Source organism: Trachypithecus francoisi, unplaced genomic scaffold (genome assembly GCF_009764315.1).
Source record: "Trachypithecus francoisi isolate TF-2019V2 unplaced genomic scaffold, Tfra_2.0 Lachesis_group11, whole genome shotgun sequence".
Lineage (NCBI taxonomy): Eukaryota > Metazoa > Chordata > Mammalia > Primates > Cercopithecidae > Trachypithecus > Trachypithecus francoisi.
Window position 1 is genome coordinate 92,321,990 of NW_022681456.1, and position 13,737 is coordinate 92,335,726.

General features: G+C 41.6%; 1 protein-coding gene across 6 annotated transcripts in view; it reads left to right on the forward strand.

The window, feature by feature from the left end:
• Nucleotides 1-13,384, forward strand: part of PRICKLE1 (prickle planar cell polarity protein 1) — a 124,765-nt gene extending 111,381 nt beyond the window's left edge. For 5 of the 6 annotated variants that reach the window (XM_033222371.1, XM_033222375.1, XM_033222374.1 and 2 more), the window contains exons 2-8: nt 2,854-3,033; nt 5,035-5,148; nt 5,806-5,943; nt 6,564-6,767; nt 8,992-9,178; nt 10,106-10,969; nt 11,075-13,384. In XM_033222371.1, coding sequence (XP_033078262.1) covers nt 2,902-3,033; nt 5,035-5,148; nt 5,806-5,943; nt 6,564-6,767; nt 8,992-9,178; nt 10,106-10,969; nt 11,075-11,931 — 2,496 coding nt within the window. In that variant the 5' untranslated portion in view covers nt 2,854-2,901 and the 3' untranslated portion in view covers nt 11,932-13,384. The remainder of the gene's footprint in view (nt 1-2,853; nt 3,034-5,034; nt 5,149-5,805; nt 5,944-6,563; nt 6,768-8,991; nt 9,179-10,105; nt 10,970-11,074) is intronic. The other variant, XM_033222377.1, reaches the window with a different exon arrangement.
• Nucleotides 13,385-13,737: the final 353 nt, after the last annotated feature.

The following is a 13,737-nucleotide window of genomic DNA, read 5'->3' on the forward strand; positions in this document are numbered from 1 at the left end:
TGAGACACCACTTACAGTGGGTTGCTTGATAGAGTGATTAGATGCTGTAACACTAATGGTACCAGCCAGGCATGGAGAAGTAAGTTAACTGTCTGCTAACAAATGAAACACAAAGCCATGCCTGTAATGGAAAGGATATTGTCACTCAAGGTTCCTCAGTTGGACTCTTTACTTTGTGCATGAATGACAGTCAGTCCTCAATGTAATTTGTTGAAAGGCTGGAATGAACTTGTGGGAATTGTAAGTTTGAGATGTGGCCAGAACTTCCAGGTGATTGGGAGGAGGGGATGGTGGGATTGTGGCATGTAGTGCTAACGTTGATTTACCTTGATTAGGATAGTAATTTACTGTACATTTTCCACAAAAGGCTAATCAGGGAGTACAGCTGTAAAAGTAATTCAGATCTTCGGCACTCGGTATCTTTGTGCTAGCTTGGAAAATCCATGCCTTGTCTTAATTTGTGATGTTTTCTCTTGTTTTATAATCCAGTGGCATTTAATTTTTAGGTTCTATTGAATATTTATGTTCTTTGTAAGTCTGCAGAGCGAATACCTTAGTGTCTCCTCACTTAGCCTGATTTAGCAGGGGGCAGATGTTCGTATTTCATGATTTGGGTTAAATTGCATTGAAGGCACTCATTCTCCTGGTAGGAGTTTTAGAGTTACTAATTAAATTCTTAACCTCTGGTTCCCTTCCTTTGACATGTGGGAGTAGTTTTTTCAAAATATCCAAGACATTTTCTGACTCATTAACACATCCTTTTTTATTGAGGAATCAGAGGAATACGCCTATGTTTAGAAAGCCTTTCCTTAGTCAAGACGTGAATGAGTTGCACCTGTGCGAAATAATGCCTTGTTTAAAAGGTCATAACCTCCCAATGGTAGTGTAGGAAATGAGGTCATCTTCACTTTTTGTTCAGGGTGAATGCAAGTTAAATTTATTAGTTGGAATAATATATGTGTGGCATTGCTCCTACTGCTAATATAGATTGTAGCTATGAGGTGCTTGCCCTTCATTTGTTACAATGTTAATTTTCTCAATGTCCTATCATTTATAAAAGAAAAACCAAACATTTTAATCGGGTTTTATTTTATTTTATTTTTTTCGAGACGGAGTCTCGCTCTGTCGCCCAGACTGGAGTCCACGGGTAAAATCTCAGCTCACTGCAACCTCCGCCTCCTGGTTTCAAGCAATTCTCCTGCCTCAGCCTCCTGAGTAGCTGGGATTACAGGCACCCACCACCACACCTGGCTAATTTTTGTGTTTTTAGTAGAGACAGGGTTTCACCATATTGGCCAGGCTGGGCTCAAACTCCTGACCTTGTGATCCATCCACCTCAGCCTCCCAAAGTGCTGGGATTACAGGTGTGAGCTACCTCACCCAGCCAATAATCAAAGGTTTTAATAGGTAGTATTTTTCAACACTCTTAGTATTTAGAGTTGAATTGAGATAGTTGCTGAAAAATGACTTAGTCTCAGGCTGAAAGTGTATGGGTTTTCACTGCCCTTCCCACTTGTTTAAGCAAATGAGAACTTCTTTTTGTTTTTGACATCCTTCCTGAGATGGAAGAAGGTTTATTAAGGCAGAAGAATTTTTGGAAGTCTGACGTGTCAGTGTGTATGTGTGACTAGACTCTGGCTTTTAGCCATATGACCTTGGACAAGTCTCTTGACTTTCCTGAACCTTGTTTTCTCTAAAATGATTGAGTCGGGATAATTATATATAATTCTCTTTTTTTACACCATTTTTTTGTGGGTGAAAGGGCCAGGTATAAAAAAGCTCCATCTCTCCATCTGGTTCTGAAAGTTCTGATGTTATTATTTTTTTCTTTGTGTCCTGGGATGTTTTAAGAATCAGAAGAGACAAAGAACATATAAACGGTAATAGCAAAGGTCCTGGGTTGTAGGGCAGGGAATGTTGTCTTGACACTTTTATAGCCCTTCATCCAAGGAGGCTTTTTATTCAGAGGAGGATTTACATCTTTCTCTGCCCATAGCAGGCTGATGACATTTCACACATAGTAGGCACTGACTGCATAACTTTTCAGTGAATGCCTGCTTATGATGCAATTAAACATTAACAGTCACCAAGCTGGATTTTATTTTCACATAGTTCTGTATTCAGACTGTTTGTTGAAGGAACTCATTGATGAATGTCTGGCTGACTTTAGCCCTTAGTAAAGGCTTGAGGATTTAATGTGCAGTATAAGGATTTAATTGTGCTATTTCTATTTTGTGTGTAAACTCAGTTAGTGTCTTACAAAACATAATTAGAAATCTGAAACCTGCGACAGAGCGAGACTCCGTCTCAAAAAGAAAAAAAAATCTGAAACCTAAGCAGTTTGGCTGAGTGGACCCACTCTCAGAAGGCAGCACTGCCTCAGTTGGAAAAATTGCTTAGGAAATACGGGGGACCGAGTGGGGTCTTGAGCCATTTTTCATGGGGCATAGTAATGGGCAAGGCAGATGGCCTGATCCCTGACACTTCTTTCTACAACTTATAGGATGTCACAAGGATTTGTGGGCAAGTTAGAAAGTCAACACATCAACTTTCTTGAGAACTTTTCTAAGGAATTGACTATAGAGAGGCACCTTTTAAAGGCTCCTGGAAATAAACTAGCTTTGGTGGCATGTTCTGAAATTCTGAGCTGGCAAAGGGACTACTACCAAATTATATAGCTCTAAATTTTGAATTTCAGGGGGCCTGGGGGCTGGGGGGTGGTGACAGTCGTAATTTGGTTACTTTCTCTGGGCCCAGCTGTGTGTTAACAGCATTCAGTAAAAGCTCTAGGTCAGAGTAAGAGACATGCATTCAGGTTTTAGATGTCTTTGTTTTTTCTTATGTTGTCCACAGCAGCCATTGTTTGATGTCCTGTGCCTGAGAAACCAGGCTTTAAAGTTTATGCCTTTGGAGATGGAGCCCAAAATGAGCAAGCTGGCCTTTGGCTGTCAGAGAAGTTCCACATCAGATGATGACTCTGGCTGTGCGTTGGAGGAGTACGCCTGGGTTCCCCCGGGCCTGAGACCAGAGCAGGTAGGAACTTCATCATCCTTTGTTTTTCAGTGTGAGTTCAGACTTCAGAACATTATTTTGCAAATGGATAGAACATCACTGAGATGCTGGAATACCACCCTCCTCAGTCCTTATTCTTCTTTGTATGGCTTTGAAGTTTTACTTTTGAAGGTCATATTTAGTTTCTCAATGGAAGTTTCCAGTCTTGTCGTACCCATGGTTCCAGAAGCCTCATAAGGATCCCACCTCATGAGGATCCCATTTTTGCTCTAATGAATGAAATCCGGAGTACTACATATGCATTGGTTATGTGTATTTTGGATGAATCCCTTTTGAGAGTGAGAGGAATTTACCTTTCGAAAAACTTCTGGACAACAAAAAGGCAATAAAAGAAAAAAGTTTCCATGCCAGTTCTCAGCAATGCTTTTGCTTTGGAAGCGAGATGGCAAGCTATCAGAAACCCTCTGAAGTGTTACTGCTTAGACATTTGACCTTTGATAACTTTGCATATAAAAGAGCCTGTCACACCACAGGGATTGGGGGAAAAAATTAAAGAGTTAATTTTATGCTTTGTTTGTATTGTTATTTTAAGGAAGATGAGAACATTCTATATGCCTGTTTAATTTTCCCAATATCTTTACAATGATTAACTTGTTGAAAATCACTGGTGATATTATTAAAAGAGCAAAGGCATCATTTGAAAATAAAGTTGACAGTGGGGTGTGTGGTTGCTTTGCTTCTGATTTAGGGTTCTATTTCCTGTAGGGTGGGACATTTTTTGAGAATAGGGTATCCTTATTTATCCATGGCATAGCACAGTACCTGGCATGCATGTAGCTGATATTCAATAAGTATTTATAACTATAAAAAGCTTCTAGAGCTGATAGAATGGGGAGAGGGTGGAGTACTGGCAAAGCAGTTAGAAAAGCAGTATTTGGACAAACTACTTAGAGAGAATCCCTTCTTACATCTTAGGGTGGGTAGGTTTTGTGTGGTACTAAGGTATTGAAGTAGACAGGCCCTAAATTCCTGTCTCCTGTCTTTTTTTTTCTTTTATTCCTTCTCAGCTCTGCAGTATCCTTTGCAGTAGTCATTAAGGGATGTTCTTTTAAAGATATCAGAAAACAAACAGGCAGAAATTAAGTTTTCCTTTCAGAATGAGCAAAGTACAGCTCAATATGGCTTCTCTCCAATTTCCCTGGAGAGACTGGAAGCAAAGAAAGCTGATGTTTGAGAGCACCTGATAAAGAAGAGTTTACAACATTTAGCTAAACAGCTTTTGTCTTTGTGATGTGTAAAATTCAGAGAGCAAATTCAGTGTGTTTGTGTACTGGGTGGATTTTGGGCCATGTCACATAGTCTGTGTGGTAATTTGCAGAATTCACCCAGGACTCTCTCTCTTGCTGATCTCTTAGATGACCCGTTGGAAGATTGGCTGAGGAAGAGTAGTCTTTTTTGTTTTGTTTTTTTTTTTTTGAGATGGAGTCTTCCTCTGTCCCCCAGGCTGGAGTGCAGTGGCGCGATCTTGGCTCACTGCCACCTCCGCCTCCTGGATTCAAGCGATTCTCCTGCCTCAGCCTCCCGAGTAGCTAGGATTACAGGTGTGCAGCACCACGCCCAGCTAATTTTTGTAGTTTTAGTAGAGAGAGGGTTTCACCACGTTGGCCAGGCTGGTCTCAAACTCCTGACCTCAGGTAATCCACCAGCCTTGGCCTCCCAGAGCGCTGGGATGACAGGCGTGAGCCACACCACCAGGAAGAGTAGTCTTAAATGTGCATATTTTATGGTGCATAATTTATGATGTCCCTAATTTTCACTACAAATTACATTCGTGAAGAGCAATTTAGCAGCTGGGTGCTAGTTATCTGAAGGTTTGCAGTTCTGCTGAGTTGGCTCAGCTGGTCTTCTCATTAGCTACAAGAGGCCAAACCCTGTACCTAGGGAAAGGTAACTTTTAAAGATTAAGTGAGCTGAAATGCTCAGTTCTGTATGCTGATACCATTCTCACTGTCTCTTATGCAGATCCAGCTCTATTTTGCTTGCTTACCAGAGGAAAAGGTTCCTTACGTTAACAGCCCTGGAGAGAAGCATCGGATTAAACAGCTTTTGTACCAGTTACCACCACATGATAATGAGGTAAAATAGCCGGAAGAAGGCTAATTAGAAAAAAGAAAAAAAATGCATGAGAAGCATTGAGATGCTGCTCATAAACCCCAAATCCTCACTGGTGAGGGCTCTCTTTTGCCTTTCTTTAGTTAAAATTTGGCCAGACAATACAGCTTTCCATTCGTTGAGAGAAGAGGGAAAAGAGTATCAGTGTAATAAACTTAACACAAGTTGCTTTTTATAGTGTTTGCAGCCAGCCACCAATGATGAGGAACCTACAAATGCCTGAGATTTCCCTGCCCCTGCATCCAGAGTGAATGCTTTATGGTCATTCAGGCCTGCAGTTGAGTTGAGTGTACGTAGAATGGAGAGTAAAAGTGGCAGTTAACAAGTTTAAATCTTTTGTGGAAAGGTTAATGTCCTATTTTTTTTTTTTAATGTCTGTGCTGATAAGGGTTTTCAATTAAACATTTCTTATTAAAAAAAAAAAAAAGACTATTCCTTCACGTTGCATTTCCCTTTTTCTAGAGAGGCTGTAAAATTCGGATATGGTGTCATTTTAAAATCGTGGAGGTGTGACACAGGCGAGCTAAACTTACTATTTTATTTCCTGAAACTCTGGAAGTAGAGAACTGGTGAGAAAGAGTGTGCACTCAGTGTGGTGTTTCTGTTTTGCTTTCTGTGAAGGTGCGGTATTGCCAGTCTTTGAGTGAAGAGGAGAAAAAAGAATTGCAGGTGTTCAGTGCTCAGCGGAAGAAAGAAGCACTGGGAAGAGGAACAATTAAGCTTCTGTCCAGAGCAGTCATGCATGCTGTGTGTGAGCAGGTGGGCAGCCCCTTCTCCGATGTGTAGCTTGTGGCAGTGATGCGGATGGGTTGGATAGTTAGGGGTAGGTGACTGGGCTAGCAGAGGTGTGGGCCCTGAAAGCCTCCAAAAAATGAGAGGAAGACAGCCTGGCTTTTTATTAAATAGCAATTCATGTTTCATATTTGTAACTAACTACACTGCTGTGTATGACAGCAGGAGTCAGTCACCCTTGTGCAAACATTGGGTGAAATCCTGCCTTTGGTAGGATCCTGGCATGGCGGTAGGTGCTAGGAGACATCTCGTATTCAAAAGAGGCAGAAACATAATGAAGACATTCAGATCTTTGCTGGCAGTTCTCAGAGTAGGAAATGTATCCAGCAGGAGGCTGGCACAGGAAAACCACTATTTGTGTGAATCACATTACACCGTCCTTAGAAACAGTTGTAGTGTGTCTGAGACACGTGCCTTACAGTGGAGAATCACCAGTAATCCAGCATTAAAGAGCTATTTAATCACTAACAGAGGTGGCAAAAATAAACACATTCCTGACAAATTCGAGATTTATCCTAAAGTAGGAAAGCCTGAGAATCCCGTCTTTAAAAAATGATCCTTTTACATTCAAACCCATTTGTTTGTAGTGTGGGTTGAAGATAAATGGAGGTGAAGTTGCAGTGTTCGCCTCCCGCGCGGGCCCTGGCGTGTGCTGGCACCCATCCTGTTTTGTCTGCTTCACGTGCAATGAGCTGCTGGTCGACCTCATCTATTTTTATCAGGATGGAAAAATTCACTGTGGCAGGCACCATGCAGAACTGCTCAAACCACGGTGCTCGGCATGTGACGAGGTAAAAAAAAGTTCATCCTTTCACACTGGGAAAAATAAGCTTAGATTAAGCCAATATTCCACTGTTTAGATCTAAGCAAAATATTAAAATTTCCTGGATTTTGTTCTGTGTGCATGTTTTAAAGAAAACCCTGTACATTCATACAATGACGTAATCTCTATTTGGTTGGTGCAAAAGTAATTGTGGTTTTTTGCCATAATGGTCAAAACTGCAATTACTTTTGCACCTACCTAATAGAAGGGGAAGCAGATGTCTTTGTACTTTGATAAGTATTATATCTTCAGTGCGTTGTGAGAAAATACAAGTTGCAGAAGAACATGTAGTAGATGGTCTTTTTTTGTTAAGGATTTAAAAAACAATATGATATATGTATTTGTTTATACTCAGAAAAGGTATGGAAAGACAAATACCAAATTAGTAGTAGTTACCCTGGGGGAAGGCGGGAATGGATGATGGCTTGAAAGGACAAATTTTTTCCCTTTAGCTTTTTATTTTAAAATAATTTTAGATTTACAGAAGAATTGCAAAGCTGTTACAGAGAGGTCCTGTATGCCCTTCTCCCAGCTTCCCCTGATGCTAACATCTTACATAACTATAATATATGTATCCAAACTAGGAAATTATCATCAGTATAATACCATTAACTAAATCATAGTCTTTGTTTCGACTTTCCTAGTTTTGTAACAGATGTTCCTTTTCTTACCCAAGATCAATCCAGGGTGCCTCATTGCATTTACTCGTTGTATCTTCTTAGCTTCCTTTCATGTGTGACAATAAACTTTGTTTTTATTTTTATACATTCATTTATTTGATACTTTTTTTCAACAATGTTCTCTTTGAACATATTTTGGTTTTGGTTTTGGTTTGTTTTAATTTTTTTGAGATGGAGTTGCTCTCTGTTGCCGAGGCTGGAGTGCCGTGGTGCAATCTCGGCTCATGGCAACCTCCGCCTCCTGTGTTCGAGTGATTCTTGCACCTCAGCCTCCCGAGTAGCTGGGATTACAGGTGCCTGCTACCACGCCCAGCTAATTTTTTTTGTATTTTTAGCAGAGGCGGGCTTCACCGTGTTGGCCAGGCTGGTCTCGAATTCCTGACCCCAAGAGATTCGACTGCCTCGGCCTCCCAACATGCTGGGAATACCAGGGTGAGCCACCGCGCTCCACTGAACATATTTTGGAAACCAAAAATATAAAAAAATAGAAGAACCTTCCGGGCTCGGTGACTCATGCCTATAATCCCAGCACTTTGGGAGGCCAAGGCGGGCGGATCATGAGATCAAGAGATAGAGACCATCCTGGCCAACATGGTGAAACCCCATCTCTACTAAAAATACAAAAATTAGCTGGGCATGGTGGTGGGTGCCTGTAGTTGCAGCTACTCGGGAAGCTGAGGCAGGAGAATTGCTTGAACCCAGGAGGCGGAGGTTGCAGTAAGCCGAGGTCATGCCACTGCACTCCAGCGTGGTGACAGAGCGAGACTCCATCTCAAAAAAATAAAAATAAATAAAAGAACCAGCCTGGACCCCATGGTGAGACCCCATTTCTGTCCCAAAATGTTTTTCAAATTAGCTGGGCATGGTGGTTGTGCCCTTGTGGTCCTAGCTACTCAGGAGGCGGAGGTGGGAGGATCGCTCAAGCCCAGGAGTCTGAGGCTGCAGTGATCTATGATTGTGCCACTGTGCTCCAGCCTGGGCTACAAGTGAGACCCTGTCTCAAAAAATAAAGAGTCCTTAATCTGGAGATGGCCACCAGGTCAAATAAAGCATTATCAACACAAATGCTGTTCACTCAATTCCAGCATCTGTGTAGCTATAACTGTGTTGAGTTCACAGACATTTTTATGAGTTTTCTTTCCACTGAAACACCAAATTATTTCACTAAATTATTTCCGTGTTAATGTGTTCTCTGCCAGATTATGCCAAGGAAATGTTACTGGGGAGCAAAAATATGACCCAGTGAAATACTTCCAGTGTAGAATTCTGTTTTGTCAAGTTGAAGCAAGCATTTATTATTTACTCTCTTTTTTCAGTACTCTCAATTTATGCTGTAGTTTGTAGCTAAATCAAGTTAGATTTAAGCTTGTGACTCTAAGAAACAAGGTTAGCTATTTGATTTTTTTAAGAGCCAGTGTCTGTCCATTGCCCAAAAAACATGCAGTTACTTGGCCTTTAAAATAGTTCCTAATGATTTTCTTTCATTCTCTGGTTTCACGTTTCTTTTTGAAGATAATTTTTGCTGATGAGTGCACAGAAGCTGAGGGTCGCCATTGGCACATGAAACACTTCTGCTGCCTTGAGTGTGAAACGGTCCTGGGAGGACAGAGGTATATCATGAAGGATGGCCGTCCCTTCTGCTGTGGCTGTTTTGAGTCTCTCTATGCGGAGTACTGTGAAACCTGTGGGGAACATATTGGTAAGTCCACAGCCAGCCCGTCTGCCCTGTCACCTAGCCATTAGTCTGTCTAGAATTATCCACAGTCTTATTTTTTCTTTTCTGTTTTTTAAAGTTGAGGTATAATTTACATACAGTGAAATGTACAGATCTTAAATGTTCCAGCTGATGAAATTTGACAAGTGAACAGAGTCGATTCTTGTTATTCGCAGTAGTTGTTTTCTGTGAAGTTACTGCGAACGCTGGATTAGTGAACACTGAACCGTTGCTCGTGGGGGAATACAGGGTTAGGTTCCTGTGAGCCTCTGGGCACAGCAGTTTCATCAACCCATCAGTGCATAATCTTGTTTCATGTGTGTTTTTGCTTAAAGCCACTGCTTTATTGAATGTACATTGTTGACGCATTAATATTGAATTCACAGCCAGTAGTACCATACTCAAGATTAGGAGCTTATGTAATACGTCTTTTGTCCATAAGGCACATCACAGCCTTCTTGCCCTTAGGAACATGACAGCATTTCAGCACTGTCAGCATTCCACTTGGGGTCATTTTAAACAGCAAACTCACCAACAAAAAGCACAAAAACGCAGAAAACATGGCAGTAGATAAACCAGGAATACCACACTTGTCTGCAATATGAGAACTGAAACAAAAAGCTGGAGCATCTCCTGGATCAGTGCGTGTTGGTTCAATTCATATTTTTACCACTCTGCACATCTGCGAATGACCATGAAAGTGTTGCCAATATTAGTTTGGGGGTTGTGAATAAATTTTTATGAGTAGGCAAATTCACAAATACAGAATCCACAAAGAATGAGGATTAATTGTATCGGTGTCACCCACACGGCTCCCCATACCCGTAATCTTTATTTTCTTCATTTCTTCCTTATACCTTGTTTCAGGCATTAAACCATAACTTGTTATTTATTCTGTCCTTTTCAAAACAGGTGTGGACCATGCGCAGATGACCTATGATGGGCAGCACTGGCACGCCACGGAAGCATGCTTTTCTTGTGCCCAGTGTAAAGCCTCTTTGTTGGGATGTCCCTTCCTTCCCAAACAGGGTCAGATTTACTGCTCAAAAACATGCAGTCTCGGTGAAGACGTCCATGCCTCTGATTCTTCCGACTCTGCATTTCAGTCAGCTCGATCAAGAGACTCCCGAAGAAGTGTCCGTATGGGCAAGAGCAGCCGGTCAGCAGATCAGTGTAGACAGTCTCTCCTCTTATCGCCTGCTCTGAACTATAAGTTTCCTGGCCTCTCAGGCAATGCTGATGACACCCTCTCTCGAAAATTGGATGATCTGAGTCTCTCCAGGCAAGGAACAAGTTTTGCCAGTGAAGAATTTTGGAAAGGCAGAGTAGAGCATGAAACTCCAGAGGACCCTGAAGAATGGGCTGATCATGAAGATTATATGACGCAGCTCCTCCTCAAGTTTGGTGATAAAAGCCTCTTTCAGCCACAGCCCAATGAGATGGATATTCGAGCCAGTGAGCACTGGATATCTGATAACATGGTTAAAAATAAGACCGAGTTAAAGCAAAATAACCAGAGCCTTGCAAGTAAAAAATACCAGTCTGATATGTACTGGGCGCAGTCACAAGATGGCCTGGGTGATTCTGCTTATGGCAGCCACCCAGGCCCTGCAAGCAGTAGAAGGCTCCAGGAATTGGATCTGGACCATGGGGCTTCAGGGTATAATCATGATGAAACACAGTGGTATGAAGATTCCCTGGAGTGTCTGTCAGACCTGAAACCAGAGCAAAGTGTTCGGGATTCGATGGATTCTTTGGCATTGTCCAATATCACAGGTACGTAATCTAGGGATTATGGGGTATTTGAAAAAAAGGAGCTGTTAATTATTGTTGAATATTAGGATGACTGAGAAACACATCTTGTTCTGGTGTCTCTTCTAGGGGCTTCGGTGGATGGAGAAAGCAAGCCAAGGCCATCATTATATTCTCTGCAAAATTTTGAGGAGATGGAAACAGAAGATTGTGAGAAGATGAGCAATATGGGAACTTTGAACTCTTCCATGCTGCACAGGAGTGCAGAGTCCTTAAAGAGTCTAAGTTCAGAGTTGTGTCCAGAGAAAATCCTGCCTGAAGAGAAACCAGTACATCTGCCCGTGCTCAGAAGGTCCAAGTCTCAATCCAGACCACAGCAGGTCAAGTTTTCCGATGATGTCATTGACAATGGGAACTATGACATTGAAATCCGGCAGCCTCCGATGAGTGAAAGGACTCGGAGACGCGTCTACCATTTTGAAGAGAGGGGATCCAGGTCTCATCACCACCGCCGCAGGAGAAGTAGAAAGTCACGCTCCGACAATGCCCTGAATCTTGTTACAGAAAGAAAATACTCTCCCAAGGACAGACTGAGGCTGTACACCCCCGATAACTATGAGAAATTTATACAGAATAAAAGTGCCCGGGAGATCCAAGCATACATCCAGAATGCTGATCTTTATGGACAGTACGCCCATGCCACTTCCGATTACGGCCTGCAGAACCCAGGAGTGAATCGATTTCTGGGACTCTATGGTGAGGAGGATGATTCCTGGTGTTCTTCCTCTTCCTCCTCTTCCGACTCGGAAGAAGAAGGATATTTTCTTGGACAACCAATCCCTCAACCCCGGCCACAGAGATTTGCCTACTATACAGATGACCTTTCTAGTCCACCGTCTGCACTTCCCACCCCTCAGTTTGGTCAGAGGACAACAAAATCCAAGAAGAAAAAGGGACACAAGGGCAAAAATTGTATTATTTCTTAACCAAGTAGTGATGGAGAGCATTTGTTTAAAACTTAGCCATTAATCATCTGAATCGTATCCTTTTCTTCCATAGGAAAGTTGTGAAAATAGTTTAAAGTGCTTCCTTTGCCCATGTAAATGAGAACCCAACTGCTGTTTACAGTGTCAGATTAACATTTGAAAGGTGTGATTTCTCCAATTTACCCTCCTTGGATGGTGCCAGGTGGACGTGACATCTTGTGCCTATGGGGTGCGTTACAGATCGATAAAGCTGCTTTGGTTTCCAATCCTCAAGGGAATACTCAAGAGGCTGTCTCAAGGGGATTGGATGTGGGTGTTGATTTTAGAAGATGGAGAACTCCAGCCACCTTTGTAAAGCAATAGTGTTTGTCATTTATGTAAGTCAGGTTGGTTCAGGTCTTGGTAGTCTGTCTTGGTGTGAGGCATGCCCGTCACGATGACCTAGCTAACACTGTGCATCTTATTGTGAGGCCAACTTGTCCCTTCCAACCCTCTTTGGCCAGGTAAACATTGTATTGTATCAGCGCCAGCTACAGATTGAAAAAAACAAAAAACAAAAAACATTGCTATTTATAACTTAGTATTTCATAGACTTAAGTGTATTCCTAATTTAACGGTGCAAATATTAATGTATATACTGTACATTTCAGATTTTAAAACTGATATTTTTATATCCCTGAATTGTAAGCTGTTTGTTAAGCTGCAGTGCTAGATTTGCTAGGGAACCAGAATTTATGGATGAACTGATTGCTTGTATTTTAGTCAGGGTTTATAAATGTAGATGGTCAAATTTCTATTGCCTAGTGATGGAAAATTCAATTTTTTTGATTTTTTTTCCCCAATATTAAAAAAGGCTCTGTATGCATGGTGGGGCTATGTAAATACTCTACAACTATGGCCCTGTTAATCTTCCAAGTGTTATTTATGGGTCAAGCAATGTAAACTGTATAAATGTAAAAACAACCCCCCCACACATAACCCCTGGAATATATGGTAAAAACAAGTAGAAGCTGTTTCAGTGAGTGGGTTTTTTCCCCCTGCCTGCGGAGGGTGCCTTTCTCATTTTCAGCAAGGTGATGATTATCTCATGGAAATGACAAAGATCTGCTTTTATGGCAGAGGACTTTGTAGATTTGTTATTTTAAGAGAGGTTATTCCTTTTTATTCCTTCCCTCCTGCTAATTTGTTGGCCTTTAACAGCAATTCTGGAAACTGGGTCTTCTGGTTATGTTTTTGTTTTAAAATCTTTAAATTAGAGGATGCTGTGCCATTGGGTACTTTAAGTTAATATGAGTTTCTGGTTCAAGGAAAACTTATGTTGGATCTGAACTAATGAGCAGATATTTTGATATGTGCCATTCTTGCATATACATCTCAGTCCTAACTAAAGGTTCTAGTGGCATCCAGGACCTTTGGGAAGGCATTTAAAATAAACGCTTAATAAATAACAAAACTACCTTTCTGAATATAAATATTTGCAAATGTATCCAGATAACTTCCATTTTGTGCCTGTGTTCAGGCATGATTTATTTGGCAGTTGCTCTACCATTAACAGACCTCCATTTGTCTCGTGTGTCCACACGCCCCACTCGTAGGCCAGAAATAGGGCTTCAGACACAGAGGCATTATTTTTTCCATATAGACTGGAGTGGGGAAAACTTGGCCTTAGGGAGGACAGACACAAGTCCAACGGGTAAACCAGCAAGTAGTAGGTGGACAGCCTTCCCACGCAAGGGTTTGTATCTGGGCTACACAGATCCCCTTCAGAAAAGCACCAATGGTGAGAGAGTTCTTTACTCAGTAACT